Below are 27,002 nucleotides of genomic sequence, written 5' to 3'. Positions count from 1 at the left end.
ATAGAGACAAAAGGATACAAAAATACCTGTTTGAACTTTGTTTCTAAGATTTCCGGTGATAGTTGCCTGACAAAGAGAAGTGTTTCTGACTAAGATCCAAAGTGGTATAATAAACCTTGTTTGGTCTGCATCAAAATAGGTACCGTGCATTTTTCATTTCAGTTCTTACACCGGTAATATCTCATTGAAATATGAACCTTCTGTTAATTTGTCCTTGGTCAATTGATTTCAATGATTGGATCTCCCTTTACGTAGAACTTGATAGAATAATCCCTGCTTATTGAGTAATCTTGAAATCTATCATGAGTGTCCAGTTGTTAGTCTTCTTCCTTCTGCAGAATTATCTCTCCCACCTGCAATTCATTTGTGTTTAAGAAACATAATAAATAAAAAACACTTGCTCTCCAAGAATTAGTTTACCCTGTACTAGAAGTTCATGACCAACGGTCACTTTATAGTAGCTAATTGTCTTGTATGTCTTCATCTTTCTTGCTGCATGAATGCTTGCCTGTGCGTGTGTGTCATGGAGATTAAGAAAACATGGAATGATACAATTCACGAATAAGAGAGGTGGAAAAAGAACTCCGAGTGAAAGATTTGAACTTTAAGAATACTCAACCAAGTAAAGTTCAATAAGGAAGAATGCTAAATGCTCAAGCTGGCAGCAAGAGTTAATATTAGGTTTAATAGATTTAAATTGCTATTGACAATATTACATGCAAGAAATTACACTAATTTTATTTTTTATCATCCATGCCTACAGCTGATTACAAACAAAAGTCAACAAAATAACTAAAATCCATTACAGGAATCATGCCGATTATTAATTGCAAATTAACAACTGACCATACACGATAGTACTGAAATCAAGATCATTTAATTAGCTCTCTCCTCGAACCTCACAGGAAAACCACCCTGCATTTTGGACGTCAAATAAGAGACAAACACGGGCTCAAAACCCTCCTCTGCAGCAGGAACAACCTTAAACCTCCGTACAATCCCGGCTACCACCCTTTTCATTTGCAAGAAAGCCATGTCCTTACCCAAACAAATCCTTGGTCCGGCCTGAAAAACAGGGTAGGAGTATGGGTCCTTCCCTACAAAACTCCACTTCCCATTAGTATTAACTCCATCGCCAGCTCCCTGCAGCCATCTCTCTGGCTTGAACTTTTCCCAATCCGGACCCCACAACATCTCGAGCCTCCCCATTGCATACGGATGGTAAGACACTCTCATTCCCTTCTTAATCACAGTCCCGTCAGGCAAGACATCGTCCTGCATCGCAACCTTGCCATCTACTGGGACTGGAGGGTACAGCCTCATGCTCTCACATAAAGAAGCATGTGTGTAGACCATGTCCTTGACTTCTTCATAAACTGGACTCTCCGATTTGTCTTTTATTTCTCTGAGTATTTCCTTTTCCACTTCTGGGTTTTGAGAGAGTAGCCAGAAATACCATGTTAATGCAGCGGAAGTGGTGTCTCTGCCTGCTAGTATAAAACTGATGACAATATCAGTGACAAAGTCCTCGTCAGAATGGCCTGAGCTCAAGAAACGTGACAGAAGATCTACGGTTTCGAGGGATGATTTGTTGCTGAGTTCCTGCTTCTTTTCTTTGATGATGTTTCTGGCGAACTCACGTAATTCAGAGGATGCTTCTTTGAGGCGTTTCTCTGATCCAATATTGAAGACCCTCTTAATCTTCCAAACAAAGGGGAATAGCGTAGCGAACCTGTCACTGGATATCCTGGCAGCTTCATCAAAAGTTTTCGCAAATTCGGCTTCGGGGAGATCAGGCAGCAAGTATGCAGGATCGTATCCGAAAGCGATCTTGCAGATGTTGTCAAAAGCGAATCTTTGAAGTATGTCTTGCAAATCGAGAACTGTATTGTTAGCCGCAGCAGTGGAGAGAATCGGGATTAAGCGTTGAGATACTTCAGTATCGACAACGGTCTCAACGAATTTACGCAATGATTTGGTGTTGAATTCATGGCTGGAAACCTGTCTTTGAAACTTCCAAGAATCACCATCAATGTTAAAGATACCGTTTCCAAGAAAATCAAAGAGGGTTCGCCGAGCTTTGCTACCTTTCTCATAGTTGTAAAACTGGGTTTTAAGCATGTGTTGGACATTTGCTGGGTTTCCTGTAAGAACACGGCTATCATCCAAGAAACGGCGGAGAACAACAGTGGCAGTGGGTGAGTTTTGGATAAGATCTGAAGTCCACTGGACGCCTCGGTTTCTATTGGCAAAAATGGCAACAGAGGATCCAATTAAGGGGTATGATTTTAGGTTTGGATTAGATTTTGATGCGTTGGACTTGGAATTCTTGGTGAGATAGAAGAAGAGTGGGACAAGTAAAAGGGCAAGTGATGCTAAGAGCTCAATAATAGACATGGCTTGGTCTGGTGAATTGTTGGTGGTATTTCTTCTTGGCTGATGGATATCCAGGTAGGGGCGATCGATGTGTGAATTGATAGGTGAACCTTGCGTAGCTATTTATAAGCTCCGAGGACCTGCGAGGAAAGGGGCAAGGCAAGACTTCTCGATTCCATCTGAAAGAAACACTGTTCTTCTTTTTTGTATGTGTGCGCGATAACGTACGTGATGATGACTTCTATTTCGGCTCCTGAAGTATAAACCATTCTATCTTGAGATTTCCTTTTATGTTGAAAATAGTATCAATTCAAGATTTTATTATTTAAAAATTTAAGATGATAATTTTATATTATTTCTATCTCATTATGAATAATAAATTAATCTTTTAATTTATGAATAATAAATTTAAGCTGATAGTCATCATAGGAATAATAAGCTTTTTAATAATTAAAAGTTTTTAAATTATATTATCTATAAGACTGCCTCGTTTTGAGTCAAATGATGTGCTAATTAACAATTAATCTTTTTTCATAATAAATTATTTTGTAGAACCTTGTTTTCTAGGGAATGCTTTCAGTCTTCGATGTTCTGCGAATTACATGACAGTGTGAACGTGGGCTGATTGACAGCTGTTTAAAGGCTTTATTACGTAACTAAAGTCGTCACTTAAAGCCCAAGGACGGAGTTTTATGTACCACTATCAAAAGAAAAAATAGTAAAGTAATAAAAATAATTAATACATTTTAATGAAAATAATTTTTAAAAAATCATCATGCATCATAATATCATATAAAAATTTAATTAAAAATTTACGTATGTATAAAAAACATGCAAAAAAACAAAAGAAAAAAAAATTGAAGAAGAATAATTTTACCACATACAATATTAATTTAAAATTTTATTACTAAATAAATAACTTTTATCTAATCTATTTTTTAAAGAGGTTTATAATTTCTTAAATAAACTCAAAAAATCAAGATAAAAAAACTAGTAAACCTGTAAATAAAGAAAAAGAAATAAAACTCCTAAACAAATTAAAAAAATAAAATTATTAATATCAATATTTGATTTTCTAAATTAAATAAAAAGAAAAGAAAAAACATCATAAAGAAAAAAAAATCCTAAACTAAATAGGAAATAATCATAACTAAGAAAAATATTTTCCTAAACTAAATTAGCAAGTGCTTTTAGGTGATGTGTATGTTCCATTCTGGTCTCCATTAATAATCTTTTTTATTATTACTAATAAATTTATCTCGTGAAATTTTTTTAATAGTATCAGGGGTATTGATTCAATTATTTATTTATTCATTCTCTATCCTCTCTCTTTCTTAAAATTTGTACCCAGCCACTTTAATCACTCTCACTATGCTATTTTGCCAATAAAAAAATTTTAATCTACTAATTTACTTTTAAAAAATTTCCAAACTATGTTAGAATTTAGAAAGGAATTTTACCCTTTTGTTGTTATAAAATATCCATATAGCTCTTTAATGTTTTATTTTATTAATGTCACATGATAGAATAAAAAATAGATACAAGAAGAAAAAATATGTTTATTTAAATAAAGGAATAAATGGTGATGAAGATATAAGATAAAAAGAAATGTACTTTTTATTCAAATTATTTCCTTTTTTTGTAGTTTAAAAATATTTGTTGCAGTATATGGCTTATATTGAGTGGAACATACATATATAATGTCTAATTTGTTGTCTGAGGATGATCTTGAGTTACATTAGAGATTTTTACTGAAAACCCATGGCTTGTTCATCCAAATACGGCCAACTTGATTGGATATTGCCAGCATTCAAGATATCTTGCTACTGTTTATGATCTGAAGCCACTGGATACAGTACATAGTCTTTTACAAAAAAAAAAAAAAAAATTGCTTTTCTCTTTATCTTCTTCTTCTTCTTCCTAAAAAAATACTTTGTATCTTATATTAGGTGGGTTTATGAATGTGATTGTGATTGTTTTTTAAAATATTTTTTATATTGAAATACATTAAAATAATATATATTTTTTATTTTTTAAAAAATTATTTTTTGAGATCAGCGCATCAAAATGATAAAAAAACATATACAAAAATTAATTTTTAATAAAAAAATAAATTAAAATTTTTAAAAGCACTGATACAACCACATTTTCAAACACTATCTATTTAGCACTAATACTAGTTTAATATCCAAAAATCTGAATTGGGTTTTGTTAATTTTAATGTAAAAGTTGGAGAATTTAAGGTAAAGGGATAATGTAATATTATTTAGTGTATTTTTGGGATTGTGATGAAATGAGTTTTCCAAAATATTTTTTGGTTTGAGAATGTATTAAAATAAAAAAAAATTAATTTTTTTAATTTTTAATATTAGCATATTAAAATAATTAAAAACATTAAGAAACTATTAAATGTAATATTTTTCTACAAAATATATATAAAAAAAACATAAAAAAAACAATTTCAAACATTAAGGATCTCATCATGCCATCATAATTGTTTATTATTTGATGGTTATAGACGTTGTCATTGGGTTTGTTGTTGTGTGAAAATATAAATATATAAAAAAAAATGTCAAAAAAAGGAGAATTTACATATATTTTATCTACACATGCATCTATCAATGTTTTTATTTTTAAATATTATGAATGTTCTTGTTTTTTTTATTAATATGGATATCTGGACCAACTTGCTCGTACCTTAACTAATTTCACATGCTTTAAAGTTAATAATTATATAAATTTTTAGTAATTCTAATATTTATAAAATATAATTTTAAAAAAATAAATTTAAAATTTCACTAATCAAGCTTGAACTCATGGTTAATGTTTTTTAAAATGCCTTGTGGTTGGCTTTTACAACTACTCTTCCTTCTTTTTTTCGTAATTATTAAATCATTTATAGAAGCTTCTGCTGCACCTCATGTAGAAGCTTCTTTCTTGGGATATAATTTTTGATGTGGTTGTTTGACCCTGATCTGAACACCTTCAGTAAGATCGTCAGGGAACGCTTAAGCAGATAAGCATGTGTTGTTCACCGGAACACTCCACAGGGAATAGATGGCGTGGGGAACACTATCTTTTTGATTGGTGATACAAATATATTATTACTTTTTTAATTGTTTTTTTATTATTATTTTGAATGGCTGGAATGGGTTAGGTAGCATTTTTTATATATAATTTAATTTTTTAATAGATTGGTCTAAAAGCTTGTTTATATAGCGATAACTATCTTAATCGTATTATTGGTGACACAATTATATTATTTTGGTATTATTGCTTTCTTGATTGTTAAGTTTTTATAGATTTTTATTAATTAATTATTTTTTTAAACAGTCTTGTCTTGTAGACTTTTTTTAAAATAGATAATCGATAAAGTAATGATTTTTAATAAATTTTCAAAAAACAAATTCAAAAGAATTTATACTCTTCTTAACTTGTAATTTTAAAATTTAAGAATCTTAATTTATTTCTCTATAATTTAGAAAAGATATAGGAATTAAAAAATTTATTCATGCTTATACATTGTATCAATATAATATCATAGTTTAAAACTTGTTGAATTTATATTTTAAATATATATTTTTAAAAGTAGTATTTTTTTATTTTAAATTAATTTTTTTTTTAGTATTTTCATATGATTTTGGTATGTTGATCTCAAAAATAATTATTTAAAAAAAATATTATTTTAATATATTTTTAATTTTTTTTTAATAATAATTATTTAAAATATCTTATTAATCATTTCCATGAGACACGTAGGGAGTGTCTCCATGAAATTATGGCGGAGGCTGCTTTCTATCTCATTCGCACTTTTAAAAATTCAAATATAATTATTAAAATATATTAAAACACAATTAAAAACACAATACCACACTAGTGGAAGAGTTTTTAAACACAACCGTTCAAAAAGAGACAACGGATTTTTTTGGGTTTGAAAGCACTTTCCAAATAACGTCACTGATGATATATCTCTGTTATTTCCCTGTCTTTTCTGGTCAGCTTTGACTGCGTCCTAAAAGTCCACAAAACAAATACGAGGATAGGTTCTTTTGGTGTCTTCAATGTTGCGGCACTTTGAACACTTGAGATACTATTCATTGCGCTAAGATTTGATTGCATTTTTAATTTTATTTTTAAATATATTAAAATAATATATTTTTTATATTATCTTATGGAAATTCCTATCTGTGAATAGTTGAAAATCAAATATTAAAATGCGTTCTAATGTGAAACCAAGATTTAGAATGGAACGTCTTCCTTGCATAAGTTAAAAGACAAAGTTGGAATGTATTGGATAAAGGGAGAGAAGAATTGCTTCTTATTTTCTTCTCTGTCACTAGGGATAATGAAAGTGGCCTCTGCATGGTAGAAATAAATGAAGAGAGGTGGTCTTTCGAATTTACAGCGGACTTGCTGACTTCAAGAAATTATAGATAGTGAAGTACATAAAAACGATGCAACTTTATGCAATCTCCTCTATTGGCCCTCAAAACTATAAAAAACGATGAACCTGCCTGCAAGTTGTAGTAACAGGAAAGGTAGCTAAAGAAATCCACCAGGAGGGAGGAAAAAAAAAGGAGGAAATCACTTCAAAATGGACAGAACCAATCCTCGGAGTATGTTATTCTTTTCTTCCAGAAATCTAAGGTATTAATACTGTTAGATAATGTTCTTGGCTTCCAATTCTTTCAGTAGTGCCAAGTGCGTATCTGAAAATTATATCAAGTATTAGAAGAAAGGACACATGCTGAATCTTAAGTGCAGCGTTATTAAAAGATTTAAAATAAGGTGAAGATAAAATGCAAAGCGTGAATCTCAACAGGGCACAGAGCAAATAACCCTCTCCACTCTACTGCAATCAGAACCAAGTATCTTGAATGGTTCATTAAAGCAGCATAGTTTTGATCAGTTGAATAGAGTAACGCAGGGGACAACATAGGAAAAAAGAGTCTCATCGTCGTCAACGAGCAGGATTAGTTTTCTCAACATCATTTCCATTTCAAAACATGTGAAGGTTGGCAACATATTTATGCTAGTTATTTTCAAGTTCCTTTTAGTTGACAAATACATAAACTAACATTTTCACTGGCAATGGTTAGAGGATTAAACAGCAAAAAAGAAGAAGAAGCAATGCATAGTGTGAATAGAGTCCTATATCAACAAGTAGTTTCTATGTGCATAGACTTTCTAAACTTCTAGCCAAAAGAACACTGGAAGCTGCAAATTTGAAAATGCATCAATATTGTATCATGCCACAATGAGTTTCCTCTAAAAAATCCTGGGTGATAGTATATGCTTGACTCATTAGGTTTTTTTCTGAACAGAAAAGGGCATCTCAATTTTCAAAACCATTTACCATTCCAGTGGGAGAGTTTCAAAATTAGCAAAGGCTGATTATAAATTTCCCTTTTCCATGTTGATTGTAGTGTTACTAATTTCTGAATGAACGCTGCACTACTACCAGAAATTAGCAATTGCAGAAGCAGTGATGACAATAAAATGTACATGTGGAAGAGAATGCAAATGTTATAATGAATATACTAACCCCATAACAAAGCATATAAACTCAAGGAACAGATCGGCTACTGTTTCTCATCCCAATTTTCCGCAATTCTTGCAGATGATGAACTATTTCTTGAACAAATTGCAGTCCCTCTTTTCCAGATTGAAGAGAATTGAAAGCATGCTCCAGAAAATTCCTATCAAATTCAAGTGCTTCCAATCTTCCATTAAGGTCTGAGATTTCATTTTCAAGAACAACCAAATCAATTTCTTTGTGTTGCTTGGAGGATTTTTCCCCATCAAAAATCAGATGGTTACTCTCATTGTTGGCAACAACTTGATGTTTGCCAACTGAAGCACTGGACATTTCATGGGCAGGAAGGCTTCCATTAGATACAGGTGAATCCTTTTGCATTGACAAATTATCCTCTTTTGTCTGATCAGCTGTTCGACTCCCCTCATAGTCTAAAGATTCTCCCACATTATGCCCTCCATGAGCTGCTTCCTGGGAATTGTCACTATTAGACATGAATTGCAAACTCCCATGAGATGCAAATTGATGAAGTTTCCTCTCCAAACCCTTCAAACGTTGTGAAATGAGCAACTTTTCATCTTCATATTCCGACAAAGAAGATTTGACACTAGCAGGTTTCTCATTGTCATTCAAGACCTCCCTAAATGATGAGCTACAAGGAACAATGGTATCATCATAGCATGGGGAAGTATTCTCTAAACTCATGTTTTTCCCCTTCAGATCATCACTTTCCACATGTATAGTCTCTGCTGTTGATTCATTGGAGAGGTTCAATTGCAAAGAGTCTATCTCTGCTTCCAAGTCCTGTATTTCTTTCTCCTTCTCAGCCAGCAGATCATTAGCTTTCTCCAGTGCCTCTACATCATACTCTGCTTGCTCTTCCATCATTCTTAGGTACTGCAGGGCCTCCATATGAAGTGCTGCCTTTTCCTCTTGCAACCTTGTGATCATGGCCATTGCCTGATTTGCAGAAATTGCAGAAGCACTTCTTTCTTCCTCTAATTCCTTGTACAAAGCGTTTATGTGTCTCCTATCTGACTCCACTTGTCGCTTTAACCGATCAATAATACTTTCACCTTCAATCTCAGTGAAAACGTTTCCATCGATAGACTCAAGATTGGATGATTCAGTGCTCTCTGTCTTAAGCATTTGAATTCCATTAGATCTCAAAGCATTATTCATCTGCAATTCATCATCATGACCTTCAATCCCGGTGATAGTGTTATGCGAAGATAAATCAGGCCCTTCAGCAAAAACATTTTCCAATGGCAACTCCGTATCAACTCTTTCAGGTCCATTCACAGTCTGTTTTTTTGCCATAGAAGTTCTTGATTCTCCATCCTCACCACTGGCAGCAGGCTTCCATACATCAATCAGATCCACACTACGTGAATTTATAGAAGGCATTGCATTAGCAACCTGACCACCTCCTCTGGTAGGTGCAGTTAATATAGAAATTTCCTTGTGCTTGTTGATGGATATATCTTGTCTGTCACCCGTTCCAGTGTCATTTGCTGCTAGAAACAATCACAGGAAGGTAATAAGTTGAATATAAAACAGTTATCCTCAGACATAACAGGCAAGTGAAAGGATAGGGAGAACTTACACTTCCTTTCTGATGCTTCCAAAGGACCTTCAACAGCATTAGATGATGAGGGAACTGCCAGTGACATGAGATCAGAGAGTGCAGAAAGATTGTAATTCTGAGAGAGAGGAAACTTGAGCTCACTTCTCACCGATGACACTCCTACATGAGTGTCCATTACACTGGATGAAGAAGGAAAATCATCAAAAGAAATAAGCTGAGGTAGGGCAGAGGGATAGTTTTCATGATCAGCTTGCTGCCTGTTAAACTCAACATCAGAAGCCAAACCTTTCAAGGAATGATACGTCATCTTCTCCGAGGGTATACCATCGGTCAATGTTTTGGGGGGGACTATAGGCTCTTCCTTCAGCTCCTTCATTATTTGACTAATACTACAGCCCTCATCATCATCAGAAAATGGGAATTCCGACTCAGAATCAGAAGTGAACTTGAGCTCAGTGTAGGCTACTTGTGACCCGGGATTGTAACCACACCTTACAAGACGGTGAGATGTTGCAGATCCAGGAAAATTCTCTCTCCTTTTCTTTATATTTTCACGGTGGGTTAAATGGCGGGGCATGGGAATATTAGGCTTAGTCATCCCACTCCTAGGTGATTTCAGTTGGGCTACTCTGTTGGAAGGCTGTCTTGATCTCCAAGGCTTATTGCAACATGAGCACATCCTCATACCAACAGAACCAGAAACAAGTTCTCTGCTCCACAAATAGTTCTCGAAACCATAAGCGTCGATATCAAACCCAAACTTACCCATCAACAGTCTGTTTATATCTGTGCTTGAGTTGCTTTTCATAGTGGATGACATTAGACATTCCTCACACATTCCATAGCCATCAGCAAGCTTCCCATGAATGTGACAAGAAATCAAGGTTGATAATTCTGATCTATGGTTGCTGCAAATTACATTTTTATAAAATCCAGGTTTTTCATTGCCCAGAAAATGATCAAGCCTGGAACAAAACATGCAAGGTATTTGCAATCTGCAATAACTTGCAAATTTTGTCAGCAGATACGACAGTGCAGCATCAATCAGCAGCAGAAAGATCAAAAACCATTCAGAAGCTGCTGATTGTAGAACTGTCATAAACCTCTGCAAATTCCTCTGTACTTTAACAAATGAGGTGCCATTTGGAGCCATTTCCACCATAAACACACTAGAACTCCATGAATTTCTGGACTCACTAAATAGTAAAAGAAAAAAAAGGCTGTTATTCATCAAAATATTTCATAGACCAGTCATCCATATGCATATCTTCTGAATTCAATGCAGCGAGTTGCGACAACCCCAAGAAACCAGAAAAATCGAATCAATTCAGAAATAACTATGTTACAAATAAATCTGCAGCAATGCTTTTAAAAAATGAAAAAAGAAAAAAAGGAGAAAATCAGAAATGTCTTAGAAAGCCCCAAAAAGGAGGATACTCAACTCAACTGTGTTCATAAAAATGGACAGTTGGAAGAAATTCTTAAATAACCTTCAAAGTGAGGGAAACCTGGCTCAGAATTCATAATAAAATCAGTACGGATTTAGCTCTACCCAATTGCACAAGGTAGTAATAAAATCAACTGACAACTAACAAGAAGAATACTAAATTAAAAAACAAAAAGAAGAAGAATCCTCCACCCAACCCAACTACACAATATAGCACTAGAATCAGCTAACAACCCCAATAATGATGACAGACAGCAAATTTAATTTGCAAACCACACCGATTAATGCTAAGAAGCCAATCCCAGATTAACTTTTGAGATTGTTTTTTACTTGGTCCCACAAAAAAGAAAAAGATTATCCCTTGTGAATGTTGCATAATTACGAATTCACTACTTCATGCATGATCTGCACTCTTTCAAGGTTAGAAACAAAAATGCTGAGAGATTAAGAACCGCTAAACCAATGTACAATGTACAATGCAATTAGAACACAGATTCGTACGAAAAGAATTGAACTTTAAAAATGGGTTTCAATCATAAGCACCAAAATGAAAACCAGAGATAGAAAATGCACCTGGTACACAATGGAATTTAACGAGGAAGAGAGTGGAAGGGCATTGCCATTATAAATGATTTCCAAATTCTGACAAAGAAAATTAGAGAAGACAGACACGAAGGTAGTGATAAAAAGGGAAAATTATAAAATTGTTGATTATTTATCACTGAGGAAAATGAGTGACCGTTGAGATCAACTGTCTCGGATTAGTATGGTGATGGCCAAAATAGAAATGCAAATGCAATCGGCTAAGAAAACTCATCCCATCCCGATTATTTGGACAGGTGTTCAACAAGTCTATTCCAAAATGGTCCGCCGCTTCTCGAACCATTTTTTTTAAAACATCAAAAATAATGTTAAGAATACGGTGAATTTCTTGACAGAGACATTAAACTCCACATCGATCCTGAAACTTCTTGATTTGGATTTTTATATACGTCAAGCTTCTAATTAAAATCTTTTGACCTAATCGATTTCACGATTCAAAGATAATCTAGATAGGAGTAAAAAATAAGGTTCAGCTTCTAGAAAAGCTTTAAAAAAAAAAAAATATTGAATTGATCATAAATTAAATCAACTTGGTCATCTAATTCAGGTCATGAAATCTCCTGATTTTAATAACTGTATTTTTTATAAATTATTTTATTTAATTATATAATAAAAAATAGATGCTCATAAAATTAAGCACTCACCCTTAAATAGATGTTTATTTAAGACTATAATAATCCTATAAAAAAAACAGACAAAAATAAATTATAAAATTTATTTCTCTACCACTCCAATGTTATTGAATGATAAAAAAAATCAATTAAGAAAACTAAAGGACCAAAACTTTTTTTTTTTAAAAAAAAAAAAACATATCGAAATTGGTGGGTAAACACACCAAATATGTGAGTCGGGTAACCTAGATTAACATGTTAAACCCGCGAACTAGGTCATAAATTCCACTAGGATTAATAAATTGTTTTTTAAAATATTTTTTTATTGAATTATACAATAACAAAAATAAATAATCGCGAAATCAAGCAGCAACCTAATACTAGGGCTTTTTTTAGACCGTGATAACCTAATGGAAAATGAAACAAAATAATTTATGAAACTCAATTCACAATCAATCTATTATTGAAGGATAAAATCAAGAAAAAAAAGTTAAACTCGCAAATTAGATCAATTCACGAAACCTGCAAATTAGGTCAACCCATAGAACCCATGAATAAGTCAAAAAAACTTTATAAAGTTTATTAACATTGTTTTTTTTTTAATTATTTTTTTAACTATATAGTAAAAAAAATAGAAGATCACAAAATCAAGTTCAAATAATAAAAAAAAGCAACCCACCAAACATGTGAATTAAGGCAACTCGGGTTACCACACCAAACCTGCAAACTAGGTCATTGGCTCCATAAAGTTTAATAAAGTTGATTTTTTTCCAAAACCATTTTTTATTTAACTAAATGTTAAAAAAATAGACTATCAAAAAATCGATCATCAACTTAGTGCTGGAACTTTTGTTTGACATCGCAATAACCTTATAGAAAGGAAAAATTAAAAAAAAAATTATGAAGTTCAATTATCAAACAACTCAATGTTAAATAATGAAATTAAAAAAAAAATTAATAATATGGGACCTAATCAAAGAGATTTTAATATTCGAAAGATAAAACTAAAAGAAGAGAGGAGAGTGAAAATCTAGGTGGTAAGGATGCTACCCTCAATAAGGGCCAATTACCAGTGTCCGAATCAAGGGATAAATCTTTTGGAAGTTCAAGGGATTGTTGTAATAAATGTGAACAGAAGATAAAGAGGAATTAAGTTCATTGTTAACTAAATTCTTAATGGATATGTATACCTTAGTTTACTTAATAAAATTTATTAAATTGCATTAGAAAAATTTATATCATATTAATTAATTAATTTATGATATAAAATAATTTTAGGATCCTCCAGTATCGTTGGGATTAGTAGATAATAAAACCCTTGCATTTTATATTTATAAGAATATTAATGATGTTGCATACCATGTGTCATTTTTTGGAATGATAAAATGAATGTAAATATTTTATTGTAACTATTATGCTAAGATTTTATGATGTTTTAGACTAAATATTAATTAAATCCATGATTATCCAATGTGGATTTTAATTTGATAATGTTTGTATTAAATTCCTAACATAGTAGTTAAATTATCCTTAGTTTAATTTATAGGTGCTCATTTTCCAATTATTGTGTGGATGATTTAATTGGAAAATTTCAAGTAGAAATTTTATATTGGCATAGCTTGATTTAATTGTTAAGTCGATGGCTTTTCAAAAATAATATTTACTAAGAAATAAGAAATTATTAAAATTTTGTATGAGGGTTAAATAACATAATATAAGGATGTTACATTATGCTTTTTATATATTAAATATTTGAATATTTTATATTGGTGGAGCACTATGTGGTCCAGGAGGATTACGTGAACATTGATATGGGTGATTTCAGTGTCTAATTTAAGAGTCAATTTTATTCTACATATCACCTTAAGGTGAAGTAATAAGAGTTTCTAGTGATAGTCCAGGGTGGTATGACCGCACTTCAGTATGAAAAGAGTTTAATGACCTCTCATTATGTGCTCCTTCATTTGTCTTTACTAAGCACTTTATTATTGAGAGATTGCGTGATGATTTACAATAGGAGTTGAGTTGAGATAGGGTTGATCATGATTAAGTTTAATACTACTAGAGAGCTGATAGAAGCAGTGCCTTTATGAATGAGGGCCAGCACGACTAGTCTGTATAGGGCAAGTGGAAGGACAATGATTTTCTTGCAAGCAGACCTCTCTTTCTAAAGAAGGGTAAGAGACAATTTAGTCAGTTTAAAAAGAGAGGAGGAGCTGTATCGAGTTCAATTTAGAATGGGGTTATGGGGTCAGCTACCAGGAATTTGAACCCCAAGGATAGTTCTGCAGAGGAACATCTAATCATAATACTATTTCATATCCTTAGTGTGAAAGAAAACACTCAGGGATTGTTTTGACACTAAAGTGCTGTTATATATGTAAAGGAGAGCACAAATGACAATAGTGTTTGTGTTTGGGCTGAGAATGTCATTACTGCAAACTAAGGGCATTTTAGGAGGAATTGCCCTAGGAAGAGTGAGTTCATACAGGGACAACAACAGTTAACTCGGAGCCAATAGCAATTAGTTATTGAAGATAGGCCAGTTAGACCGACCTAGTCTATAACTAGTGGTAATAAAGGTCAGGGCAGAGGCCAAGGAGATAGGACCCAGGGTAGAGTCTTCCACATGACTCAAAAAGAGATCAGAGCTGTCTCAGATGTGGTAGCAGGAGAGAAAAAATAAGGTGTGAAAAAGGATTTGTTATAGATACTCTTTTAGCTGAAATTGTAATTATTGATTTTATGTTTAAAGGGGTAAAAATAAATGTAAATAGAAACGAAATTAGAATAGATTTTATACCTAGAGTTACGAGACTTTAATGTCATTCTAGAAATGAATTGGTTGGGTATGTATAAGGCTCAAATGGGTTATTTTTGCAATGATAATAACTTTTCAAGGACAAAATGACAGGAAGAAAATATTTAGAGGTGAGAGGAGTCTCATACCAAAATTTTTTTATTTCAGTTATAACTGCTAGTAAAATGGCGATGAAGGGGTTTGAAGCTTATTTAGCTTTTGTTTAAGGACTAGTGCCCTGTTATGGGCTGTAAAACTGGATATCTTAAATAGGATTAATGCCTTATTTCTGGGCGGTAAGGATATTACTCTGAATGTTGGCTAATTACCTGGGTCTAGGTCAAGGGATAAATCACTTGGAAGTTCAAGGGATTGTTGTAATAAATGTGAAGAGAAGATGAAGAAGAATTAAGTTAATTGTTAACTAAATTCTTAATGGATATGTATAACTTAGTTTACTTAAGAAAATTTAATAAATTGCATTGGAAAACTTTATGTCATATTAATTAATTAATTATTTTATAGTACAAAGTGATTTCACGATTCTCGCAACTTCATCGAGATTAGTAGATGAAGGAACCCTTGCACTTTATTTTTATAAGAATATTAATGATGTTGCATGTTATATGTAATTTTTAGGAATTAAAACATGAATGCAAATATTTTATTGTACCTACTATACTAGGATTTTATGATGTTTTGGACTTAAATATTAATTAAATCCATGATTATTTGATGTAGATTTTAATTTGATAATGTTTATATTAAATTCCTAACATAGTAGTTAAATGATCCTTAGTTTAATTTATAGGTGGCCATGTCCCAATCATTATATGGATGATTCAATTGGAAAATCTCAAGTAGGAATTTTATATTAGCATAGCTTGATTTAATTGTTGAGTCGATGGCTTTTAAAAAAAATATTATTCGAGAAATAAAAAATTATTAAACTTTTATATGAGGGTTAAATAATGTAACATGTAGAGGTTAAATTATGCTTCTTATATTTTAAAGATTTGAATATTTTATATTGATAAGAATATAAACATAGTCAACTATAATGAGATGTGAATTGGTTGAATATATTGAAATGTAACAAGTTTTTAGCCAATAACTTGGGATTTTTTTATATAAGAAAAATTCTGCTCAAATTTTAATAGATTTTCAAATCTAAGATTTTATATATAACAAAAACTCATTGTAAAAATTATAGTATTTATGAGAAACCAAGTAAAGATTGTATGTAATTATGGAGGATGTTGCTTAGGTCATGAGTTTTGCAGGTTAACATGTATTGACTTGTCTCTTATTGTTTAGGTTATATGTCTATAATATTATTTTGAGTTGATTCGTGCTGGTTTTTTTATCTATTTTTTTATTTAATTTTGTGTTTTTATTCAAAAAAAAAATTGATGTATAGTGATTTTTCTTTTTAAAACATTTATCTATTTACTATTGTTGCATATACTTTTATTGTCTAATTAAAATAAAACCAAGTCGGTGCCCAAATCATTGATTTCTCTTATTTATTTGAAACATGCTTACGATATCTATACATCATTTTATACATACAAAAAATATAGACCTAACCCATGGCATAAAGTGTATCGATATCTATTAGAATATTAGAATCTGGTAATGGTATGTATATTTTTAAAAACATTGACTAAATCTTCATCTGTCATATTATTTTTATATAAAAAAAAATATCTTCTTCCAGTCTATTTTATGTGTGAATCCATTGACTTCGCCCTTTTGCTAGCAGCTTTTCGATCCACCTAGGAAAAACTCCATGGAAAGAACACTACTAACATATATGTTTCTTTCCTTGTTCAAGAAAATGCATCTCCACAACTTAATGTTTTTTATGAGTACGAATTCTATTCATATACGCTGAACAATTGAAAGCAATTGATGAACAGTTGGAAGCATGAGAGCTGTTACTTTCCCTCCATTTCTTTTAAGAAGCTTTCAGACATAAGACGTAAGCTTTCAGCCATGAGTTAAGACGATGCCACCCTTTACGCTTGAGGCTCATCATTTTGAAAATTTCGTAAGGATTGGAGAGGGGCCGCGCGTACGCAGGCCCCAACTAGCACAAATTATGACGTACACTCTCCCACTTGGGGAGATGTTAGGCTCACGCGCTGTCTAAGTGCAATGAGAACCGCCAACCTAGGCCATGGGCTTTCTTGATCGCCCATCGACCCCGTCCAGGTAAGTAAATTTTTCTGTCCAGTTGCCTGCTGTTTTATAATCCATCCTTCAACTCCACTCTCCATTTCTTTCCGATGTGGGGCAAAGATCAGTCGATCATCAAGACATCAACGCGTAAAGACTGTATCGGGGTTTTCAAAAGAATTCATCTGTCTCGAAGAAGCTGTGTGTTTTGAACTAGGTTGGATCCATGATGGGATTCTTGGGACCTTTGAGCGTAAGTTGAGGTCTTGTATTTTGGATCTGGTTTCTTCCTTTTTTGGGTTTTGGTAATTTGATGGAGATGGTGATGGGGTGTTGGGTTTGGATTGCAGCGGCTTGGAAGTATTAGGAGCTACTCAGGGACGTTTAAGAAATCACAATTGCGGCTTGAAGGGGTTAAGGATGTTATTGCTGTTGCTTCTGGTAAAGGTGGCGTTGGCAAATCCACCACTGCTGGTACTTTTTTTTGGGTTTACTTCTCTTTTTTCATTTCTTTTTTATTTTATAGTCTTAGGGCAATTAAGTTGAAGGGTTTGTTTCATTTTGAGCTTTTTAACAAGTTTGTTTTCATTTTTCTTCTTAAAATGGAGTCTCTTTTGGGGTTTTGGAACGGTTCTAAATGTCAGCATCAAGGAAAAATTTCCATTCTTTTTGTCAGTTTTGCTGAGCTAATGAGGCAATTAGGTGATTACAATGTTCTAACTTCCGGGTCAATGATTATATGCTGATTTTGAGAAATGACTCCGTTATTAGTTTTCATTTTGAAATATTTGCTTTTTGTGTGATGTTTTAAGTGGGGGTGGTTTAAAGAGCAGTGGACAGTGGAAACTAACTTCAAATTATGAGCAATATTGATTGTTTCTCTGAATTCAAATGCGTTTGATTACCATGTCATATGTCTTCTCTTTGTACATAAGATCCACGAGGCACTTACCATTGCCCTTTTCCTTAATGCTGTTTGATTTGATTCATATCCGCAAACTGGTTGGACCTGCAGTTAACTTGGCTGTTGCACTTGCTATTAAGTGCCAACTGAAGGTGGGCCTGCTTGATGCTGATGTTTATGGACCATCTGTTCCTATGATGATGAAGATTGACAGGAAGCCAGATATTACTGAAGGTAACGCTTTAAGTCTCTAGTGTGTTCAAGAAGGCATGTTGTCGATTTAAGGTAGTATTTTAAGTGGATATCAATAAGTTGATCCTTGTAAGTGTGATAGCAAGGGGTTTGAGATGGTAAGAAGTTGTTTGCTCTATTTAAGATTGTTTACTAACCTCGGTTGATTTCATAACTCATCATTCTCATTTCTCACTCTCACTACTGAATTACATGCGATGTGCTTTGTACCTTGCAAGATATGTGTATTTTGAAAATATACTGAGACACAAGGAAGTGAATTTATCATATAAGTCAATTTTCACCCCCCTGGACTCGCCCTCTACATGAATGGCAGATGCCGATGTTGGAGAATGAGTTTTTGTTTTTGTGACTTCATTTACAATCACACCCAAACATGTGCAATGGATCTCTGTTTGTCATGCTTATAACTTGTAAACAACAATTTGAACATAACTTTCTCTCTCTCCTCTCTTTCTCTTGCAGATAAGAAGATGATTCCAATAGAGAACTATGGAGTTAAGTGTATGTCAATAGGATTTCTTGTAGAGAAGGATGCCCCTATCGTATGGAGAGGTCCCATGGTACGTTAGTCGTTATATTTCTCCTACATGTTGGCAATTCATCTTTCAGATGGATTGTGGTCTTACATCAACTTAACAAAAAATCTCAACAATTCATCGTTAGTTAACCCCATGCTTTACATTTACTCTCCTTTCATCCATATGCCTTTCAATCATCTGCAAATAATTACTGGTGGCAGGAATGTAGCAGTTTTGTCCATAGAATTTTTTATTTGCTTCTTATGAGAACTTGAGTCTACCTTCCACTACAGGTGATGAGTGCTCTTGTGAAAATGACTAGGGGAGTTGATTGGGGAAATCTTGATATTCTTGTGGTGGATATGCCCCCTGGTACTGGCGACGCACAGCTAACTATGACCCAAAATCTGCAACTATCTGGTGAGTAAAGAGTATTTCATTTAGCCCAAGGACAAAAAAGTATTACTCTCCATTTCCCTTTTAAGGTTTTGTTAATTTTGTTGTGCTGATTTAATTATCAAAATGACGATTGCCATTATGCTGACTAGCCTTTTGTCTAATTAATAACACTAAATGTTGTTTCTAGGTACCTTGTTTATATTAGTATTTTGTTTTATTCCTGACCTCTATTTTTATGGCTCCTGGATATAATATGGATATGTTGTGACACTGCAAGCATTATGTTTACGGTGTTGAAAATGATTTTGGATGAGTTAATATTTCATTTGCTTCATCTGGCTTTCTCTCGATGCATTTCTGTGGATTTATATTGATTCCCTTCCAACTATTTTGCAAACAGTAAATCTTTTTCCTTGATAATAAGCAGAAAAGGTTGTGATGTTTGTACATGTGCGTTTGTTGGTTCATTCAGTCTGTTTCCCACATGTTATATAACTCCCTATATCTAAGTGGGGGCCAAAGAAGAAAGCTTTTCCTATTTATTGCCAATAAGTGACTCTGTTTCAGTAACATATTTTCTGCTTGTACAGGTGCATTGATTGTTTCAACTCCACAAGATATTGCTTTGTTGGATGCTCGTCGAGGAGTTAATATGTTCTCTAAAGTTGGCGTTCCTGTATGATCATTTCTTTTGCTGAAATCTGAAAATGTTTCATTCAGTAATTGGTGAAAAAATTCAGCAATTTGGCTTAGATAACGAAGCATTACTAGATATTGCATAAATAAAAAACTGATTATGATCAGTGGCATAGCATTTTTTTTTTATTACAAATCACATTAGTTACAAACGATAATATGATTTTGTAAGTTTTGGCGCTACATGCATGAAACATGCAAGCACCCATGGATGCATGTGAAACATGCAAGCATCCGTTGGTGGATTGATATATTTCTCTTCCATGCATGTGTTTTCACAGATTTATTAGTTTTTGGTATATTAGTAGAAACTGAAAGCAAGTGTTTTCCTCCTCTGTTACTTGTCATGGAGTTTGGGATTTTTTATTCTATTGTTGTCATATTCTATAGGAAAGGAAAGGAAAGAAAAGCTGCTGTTAATAATTCTATTTATAAGCATCCTAATTATGTTTACAGATTTTGGGATTTGTAGAGAACATGAGTTTCTTCAAATGCCCGCATTGTGGTGAACCTTCATTCATTTTTGGGAAAGAAGGAGCTAGAAATGCAGCTGCTTCAATGGGTCACAACTTTCTTGGTGAGGTATGCTAACTTTTTTATTTATTTACTTTGGACATGATGAGCGCAATCTCTTGATGTTTCAGTAGATTTGTAAGTAGCAATTCACTTCAATTTACATTATGATGTTTCAGATACCATTAGAAGTGGACGTCAGAAAAGGTTCTGATGAAGGCATCCCTGTAGTGATTTCAGCACCTGATTCTGTGATCTCCAAAGCATATGGTGATACAGCACAAAATGTTGTCAACAAACTTGAGGAATTGGCAAACGAACCATCTCTCCATCCAGAGATTAATCTGTAAAAACCTTGGTAGAACAACCCCCCCTCCCCTCCATTTACTATGATCTAGTAGCCATCAAATACTTTTTCTTGATTTGGTTACTTAGGTGCATATATAGTATGCTAATTTTAATCTCTCTTTTCCCTTTCGTTGTATGAACAAGTCGATGTATTCTAGAAATAGGGCATAGAGAAAAGCTCAGAGCAATTTGCTCCAGATCTCAGCCAATGGTTCTCTTCCTCTGCAGATTGTTTAGCTACACTGGCAACATTTTGATAAGCGAGTGAAACAATTGGGGGTATGCATCCACCTATCCTGACATCATTCCAGATGCTGTAGCCAAACTATTGACATTAATTTTAAGTTTTCTTGAAGTTATAGAACTGATGAGAATTTATTAATTCTTGAATGATTACAAAAAAGCTATCCATTTACCTAGTCATGAAATACCAGGTTGTAATAAGTCGTCGGGGAGGATTGCTTTTAAGAATTCCATAACCCAGAAAAACTTGTAGCTCAAGAATTCCATATCTTGTGTCCTTTCTGTGCTTGCACCTTCGCTCACAAAAGATTGATTTGTGGTGCTGAGCTTATTGCAACACAGAATTGTTCTAGAATTTCTCGACTGGATTTGCAACCTGTTACTTCAAATTGACCTCAGATAGCATATATTATCATCCAGAATGTGCATCTACCGTATATACATCTCCAAGGGTTCGTTTATTAACGCGAAGCACCGTGTTAAAAACATGTATTTTATATTTTTAATAAACGGGCTTTAACTGGATATGTTTTTTTCTTTTCTCTTTTTTTTCTTTTTATCAAGAGATTCAAAGGATTATTTTCTGTGAGGCAGATATATTTCGTGTAGTTATTGTATATTGGATTTGCGTATGTTTAAAACTGAATATAAAGATTTCTATCTCTTATTTTGAGTGCTGAGGATATTTAAAAGTGCAGTAGAGTTTTATATATGTTTAAAAAAAAATTAATTGAAATATATTAAAATAATATGTTTTTTTAAAAAATTAATGTATAAAAATAATTTAAAAATATAAAAAAAATAAGAAGTTTTTTCTAAAAATGATTTTATGGAACTTTTAAAAACACTCTAAAAAGAATAAAGTTATCTTTATTTTTTTATAATATTGGAAAAAATGATAAAAAGAAAAGAAAAGAAAACTATCGTACATTTGAGAGATCAATATATTTATTTTTCTAATTCTTTAAAAGAAAAAACTTCTTTGAATTCGAGATATCAAGAAGGAAAAAAAATATTCTTATCCTTGCAAGAGAAAGGAAATAGAAAAGTCTAAAACTTAAAAAGTTGATCAAAGAACACCTGACGAAAAAAGTTGCAGCGGTCTCCACACTCCACTTGACCACTCCCTTCCCTACAACTAGAAGCAAATCCATTCTTCTCAGTTTCCTTCAATTTCCCTCCTCTCATTTCCGTTGCTTTCCTTTCTTCTCTTCACTCTTAATCTCCTTCCCGTTCCGCCCCTGAATGCATAACCACACCGTAACTCTCAAATCTCCACTCCCTTACCATGCACCTTCTTCCCACCCTATCTTTTCTCTCCGTCTTAACCCTAGACAGTTTGTCCTCCCTTTATCCCCTCAAAAAACTGGAGGATCCATCTACCACAACCCCGTTTTCATCTGTAAAGGAACCCAACTATCCGTCCCCAGTCATGGGTCTGCTTCGCTTGGACCTTCAAACGGGAACGGTGCTGCCGTTCACGACTGGAAAGTGAGGAGTGTTGGTATCGAAAACATTGATGTTGCCACCCTGGGAAATCTCTGTGTTGATATTGTTCTTAATGTTCCGAAATTGCCCCCTCGTTCTCGTGAGGCTCGTTTTGCTTATATGCAAGAGCTGTCCAAATCCCCACCTGATAAGGTTGGCTCTTCTCTTAACTGATTTCAATTGTTTAACTTTTTGAAATTATTAGTAACGAAGATAATCACATTGAAAAATATGAAATTGGAGTGTTGTATTTATGACCCTGTTGTTAATATTGGCTTTGAATTTGAATTTTTGATTGATTATTATGGTTTTAGCAGAAATTTAATCAGTATAATTGAAAATCTATGAAGTTTAATTCTCGCATCAGTGACCCTTTTATTTGTTTTAGCTGTTCATCTGTTTTTGGATTGGTTTTTATGTGATTTTTGCAAGTTCAGATGCTGATGTTAGTATTTAATTTGTGGAGATGATTGGTGTAAAAAAAAAATGACAAGGAAAATAAATAAAGTTATGTTTGTGTTGATTAATGTTATTTTTGAAGAATTTCAATCGGTATTTGACTCATTATCTTACTAATAAAAGGCAATTACATTACTGACCACTTGTCTGTGTTGGTTGTTAGTTTGTTTTTAAAGTAATTTGTGCGTGTTCCTTTTTGCAAGTAGAAATACTGGGAAGCTGGAGGTAACTGCAATATGGCTATAGCAGCTGCAAGATTGGGACTTCATTGCGCCACGATTGGTCACGTGGGTGATGAAATATATGGGCAATTTTTGCTTGATGTGCTTCGCGAGGAGGGGATTAGAATGGTTGGGATGAGTGAAGACGGTGATATTGTTGATAGTTCTAATGCTTCATATGAGACTCTTTTATGTTGGGTTCTTGTTGACCCTTTGCAAAGACATGGATTTTGTAGGTAAATGTTTTCCTGGACGTGTAGAATTAGATTACAATATTGAAAAAAAAGAAAGAAAAAAGCATTAGGTTGCTATTATCTTTTTGTGCTCAACAGGATCATCTTCATGTGGCTTTTGTTGTTTTCAGTCGAGCAGATTTCTGCAAGGACCCTGCATTTAGCTGGATGAGTAAATTATCAGAAGAAGTAAAGATGGCTATTAAACAGTCAAAGATCCTGTTCTGTAATGGTTACGGATTTGATGAGCTTTCCCCAGCTCTGATAATGTTAGCTCTAGATTATGCTGTTGAAGTTGGAACATCTGTTTTCTTTGATCCTGGACCACGTGGAAAGAGTCTTTTGACTGGAACACCTGAAGCACGACAGGTTTTAAGCCATTTGTTGAAGATGAGTGATGTTCTTCTTCTAACATCTGATGAGGTTTGACCAAGAACTTTCTTAGAATGTTTTAAGATTAGCTTCAGTTCTCAGCAAAATGCAATCACTTTAATCTCCAATCAAAAGTTCAAAACTAGTCCAATATTGAAAACAATTCTGAAAGTAGTAATAATGACAATAATAAATACATAAGATAAGATTACCTTGTGTTTTTGTTTATATCCCTTGAATACTGTGATTGGCACGTGTATACCTAGAGTTTACAAAATAGTAGAGTTTTGTCGAGCATGAGAAATTTGGAAAGACAATTTTTTAGAATATTCTTTTGATGTCTAACATTTAACTTAAATATGAAATGCTGTATAGAGATTAATTCAGAGTTGTGGATGAGTTAGTCTGGATCTTGCAATGAAACTATGGTCAATGTGTAAACTAAGCTTCAAAAAATTTCATTTGTTGAAGTATAAACTGGTTGTTAAATGAATTAGTTTTATTAAGCACTTTCCATCTGTTCCTATAAGTGTTTGAAGTTCAATGCTAACATAGATTCTTACTGCGTGATTGTCATCTATAACTTTCGCCTTGTTCTTTGGATATGCTGTCAATTACAGATTGCCGCTTACTTCTATAGAACCAATAAGTACTGAAATCCTTCTTGGCTCATGAATACTACTTGTTAATGGATACACAACATGACTAAAAAGCTCCAAACAGCATCATCGATGTGTTTTATCCACGAATTAGAATATTAGTTTTAGATTTTTCCTTGGCCATTATACGCCAGGAGTTCTTTCTTTTTTGGTTTGTCTTGGAGCTTTTTATGGCTGTTACAAGTAGTTTGTTACACATCACTTGTATAGCAATTAACTCATCTTTCATTTGTGCTCTGAGTTTGAATTCTTTAAGCTGTTTGCATGGCGCTGTTCTGATTTAGTTCGCATACATTAATTATCTGACAGGCTGAGTCATTGACTGGAATAGGAAACCCAATACTGGCAGGGCAAGAATTGCTTAAAAATGGGATACGCACAAAATGGGTGATCATTAAAATGGGTTCGAGGGGCTCGATTCTAGTTACCATGTCAAGTATATCCTGTGCACCTGCATTCAAGGTATGATATTCCTGACCTTTTCATAGAGTCATTTGAAGGTGCAACTCTATTGTATTTCCTTGAAACCATGCGCCTTTATTCTCCTGTAGAAGGCTTTAGTTTTAGGATGTTTTAGGGCATCAAATTTGAACATGTTCACTGTTAATTTCCACCATTTACTGCCTCATTTTGCTTGCTGGACATTGCCAAAGCCTTTCGGCTTTCAAAACCTGAGAGGAAGCAAAACCAAGAGCATGGCAAGTAGTAAAGAGTCTTTTTTCTGATCATCTTTGATTTTTCTTTTTCTTTTTTTAATTTAGGCCATGTAAGTTTTGCTTTTATACACTTGTGAATAATTCATACTCAAGCTTCCCATAGCTAAGCTCTTGTTTCTACCCATATATCTTGAAAAGTGGAAAATATGATTTTGATTGATATTCTTTGTGGACACTGGACAGTCCAATATTTTGTCTAACTATTTTTCCCATTACATGTCCTAGAAAGTGGAAAGTAAAATTTTGATTGGTATTCTAAAATGTGATCAGGTGAATGTCATTGACACTGTTGGATGTGGAGATAGTTTCGTTGCTGCTATTGCATTTGGTTATATCCATAATATACCATTGGTAAATACATTAGCAATTGCAAATGCAGTAGGTGCTGCAACTGCCATGGGCTGTGGCGCTGGTCGTAATGTGGCTACCTTGGAGAAAGTAATTGAACTCATGAGAGCATCAAATATCAACGAGGATGATGAATTCTGGAATGAACTAGTAAAAGATATGGATACTGGAGAAATCACGTTTCTGTCAAAAATGGTCATAAATGGAAGGAACAATCAAGTAAACCATGTTGCTCTACAAAAAGTGGTTTCTGAACTGCTCCCAAAGCTCAAAGATAATAGGTTAGAGGGAAAAGTGGCTTCCTGATGGATACAGTAGAATGCAGGTATCACTTGATGGATGCCATAGAATGCAGGTGTTTAGAATCAATTTGATTTTTGAGGTACTAATTAATTTTGTTGGTTTAGTGTGCTCAATTTCACTGGCAGTTCTGCTTGCCATGTAATCGATTGCCATAAGTAATACAACAGAGTTCATCTTTGGTGGAACAAGGATGAGATACTTGCCAAGAAAAGTTCCTTTCCAATCACAGAATCAGCAGAAGTCTCATTTTTCCTCTTCTGGATCATTTAACATGATGGTTGCGCGTTGACATCCCAGAGAGTTGCGCTTTTGAACCAGGTTTCTCTGTACAACTTTTCTTGCAATCCTATGCTCATGAAGATGTTCCAATTCTTTGCACCATTGCAACATGATTACTTCTGTAGCAGCTATTATAATATGATTTTTGTTCTCTATAAAAGAGATTGATTTCTCTTGCACCATATTAAGTTTTTGTTAGCGCCAAGAAAACACTAAGCTCCTGTGATTGCAAATTGTCGAAGTTGCGTGCCAAGTCTATAATGAAATGAAATGATTTCAGGAAAAAGGTCCGAGCATTAGCATATTTTCTTGCATGCTTAGTAACTGAAGGTGAGTTCCAGGAGGATGTGGCCTGTGGATGATGATAAAATGATCTATGTATGTGATGATAGTATGTAGAGGAGCATTAGTATAACGAGTGAGGAACCCCGTGCAGGATTACCAGTTTCCATAAGACCCCACCTTTTTTAGCTTCTTGTCATGCCGATTTGACACTAATTATTCAGCATTTATACGAAGCTGCCATTGCCAGTAACTCGTATTTGGAACTTATTTTTTACGTGTTATAAATTATAATCATGATTTACAATATAAAGATCGTATAAGAAAATCGGTGATCGGTGATCGGTGATCAGGATCAGGAGCTGCAATGGGCAAAAACTCACCTGCAGAAGAAAACTTGTCTCTCAATTTTGCTTAGGCTCTCTTGGCCCTCCTATGTTTACCATGATTTGCACTGAAAGAAAATGTTTTCAGGGCAACTGGAAGTGTAGTCACTTCTAAATGCTCTGTTGTTAATTAGTGTCTATTCGTTTTAAAGCTTTAATTTTGCTGCTTCTACCAGACCTGGTGAGTACTACAGCGTTTTTTACTAGAATTTTTTCATATTTTTTCTGCCAGACCTTG

The 27,002-nt window shown here is 33.6% G+C and overlaps 4 protein-coding genes and 1 non-coding gene across 10 annotated transcripts; 2 read left to right on the top strand and 3 right to left on the bottom strand.

Moving 5' to 3' along the window:
- Positions 1-717: 717 nt before the first annotated feature.
- Positions 718-2,639, bottom strand: LOC118062208 (cytochrome P450 94A2). The gene has a single exon (XM_035075932.2). It carries the CDS (start codon positions 2,395-2,397, stop codon positions 877-879), a length of 1,521 nt encoding a protein of 506 aa, XP_034931823.1. The 5' UTR covers positions 2,398-2,639; the 3' UTR covers positions 718-876.
- Positions 2,640-6,644: 4,005 nt separating this feature from the next.
- Positions 6,645-11,873, bottom strand: LOC118062209 (probable myosin-binding protein 4). 3 transcript variants are annotated; one of them, XM_073409284.1, is made up of 4 exons: positions 11,521-11,873; positions 9,519-10,696; positions 7,922-9,429; positions 6,645-7,085 (listed from the first exon to the last, which is right to left on the bottom strand). In XM_073409284.1, exons 2-3 carry the CDS (start codon positions 10,660-10,662, stop codon positions 7,943-7,945), a joined length of 2,631 nt encoding a protein of 876 aa, XP_073265385.1. In that variant the 5' UTR covers positions 10,663-10,696; positions 11,521-11,873; the 3' UTR covers positions 6,645-7,085; positions 7,922-7,942. The 3 variants fall into 3 exon arrangements, with proteins under 3 accessions (XP_073265385.1, XP_073265384.1, XP_034931825.1); XM_073409283.1 differs by lacking the exon at positions 11,521-11,873 and having other exon boundaries at positions 9,519-10,826; XM_035075934.2 differs by lacking the exon at positions 11,521-11,873 and having other exon boundaries at positions 6,647-7,085; positions 7,922-9,426; positions 9,519-10,826.
- A 4,822-nt stretch (positions 11,874-16,695) lies between these two features.
- On the top strand, positions 16,696-21,139 carry LOC118062210 (iron-sulfur protein required for NADH dehydrogenase, mitochondrial). 3 transcript variants are annotated; one of them, XM_035075937.2, is made up of 9 exons: positions 16,702-17,178; positions 17,271-17,395; positions 17,493-17,616; positions 18,158-18,280; positions 18,764-18,861; positions 19,113-19,239; positions 19,809-19,894; positions 20,371-20,496; positions 20,607-21,139. In XM_035075937.2, exons 2-9 carry the CDS (start codon positions 17,369-17,371, stop codon positions 20,775-20,777), a joined length of 882 nt encoding a protein of 293 aa, XP_034931828.1. In that variant the 5' UTR covers positions 16,702-17,178; positions 17,271-17,368; the 3' UTR covers positions 20,778-21,139. The 3 variants fall into 3 exon arrangements, with proteins under 3 accessions (XP_034931830.1, XP_034931828.1, XP_034931827.1); XM_035075939.2 differs by having other exon boundaries at positions 16,696-17,395; positions 20,371-20,491; XM_035075936.2 differs by having other exon boundaries at positions 16,702-17,395.
- LOC118062302 (U1 spliceosomal RNA) lies at positions 17,026-17,186 on the bottom strand. Its single transcript, XR_004689723.1, has one exon. It is a non-coding gene; the product is annotated as a U1 spliceosomal RNA (small nuclear RNA).
- Positions 21,140-22,052: 913 nt separating the features above from the next.
- Positions 22,053-26,382, top strand: LOC118062211 (fructokinase-1). 2 transcript variants are annotated; one of them, XM_035075941.2, is made up of 6 exons: positions 22,053-22,659; positions 23,172-23,422; positions 23,551-23,842; positions 24,760-24,912; positions 25,437-25,839; positions 25,922-26,382. In XM_035075941.2, the coding sequence occupies exons 1-5, from the start codon at positions 22,264-22,266 to the stop codon at positions 25,818-25,820; spliced, it is 1,476 nt and encodes a 491-aa protein (XP_034931832.1). In that variant the 5' UTR covers positions 22,053-22,263; the 3' UTR covers positions 25,821-25,839; positions 25,922-26,382. The 2 variants fall into 2 exon arrangements, with proteins under 2 accessions (XP_034931832.1, XP_034931831.1); XM_035075940.2 differs by having other exon boundaries at positions 25,437-26,382.
- Positions 26,383-27,002: the final 620 nt, after the last annotated feature.

This window comes from Populus alba, chromosome 5 (genome assembly GCF_005239225.2).
Source record: "Populus alba chromosome 5, ASM523922v2, whole genome shotgun sequence".
Classification (NCBI taxonomy): Eukaryota; Viridiplantae; Streptophyta; class Magnoliopsida; order Malpighiales; family Salicaceae; genus Populus; species Populus alba.
This window is presented reverse-complemented; position numbering and strand designations above follow the sequence as displayed.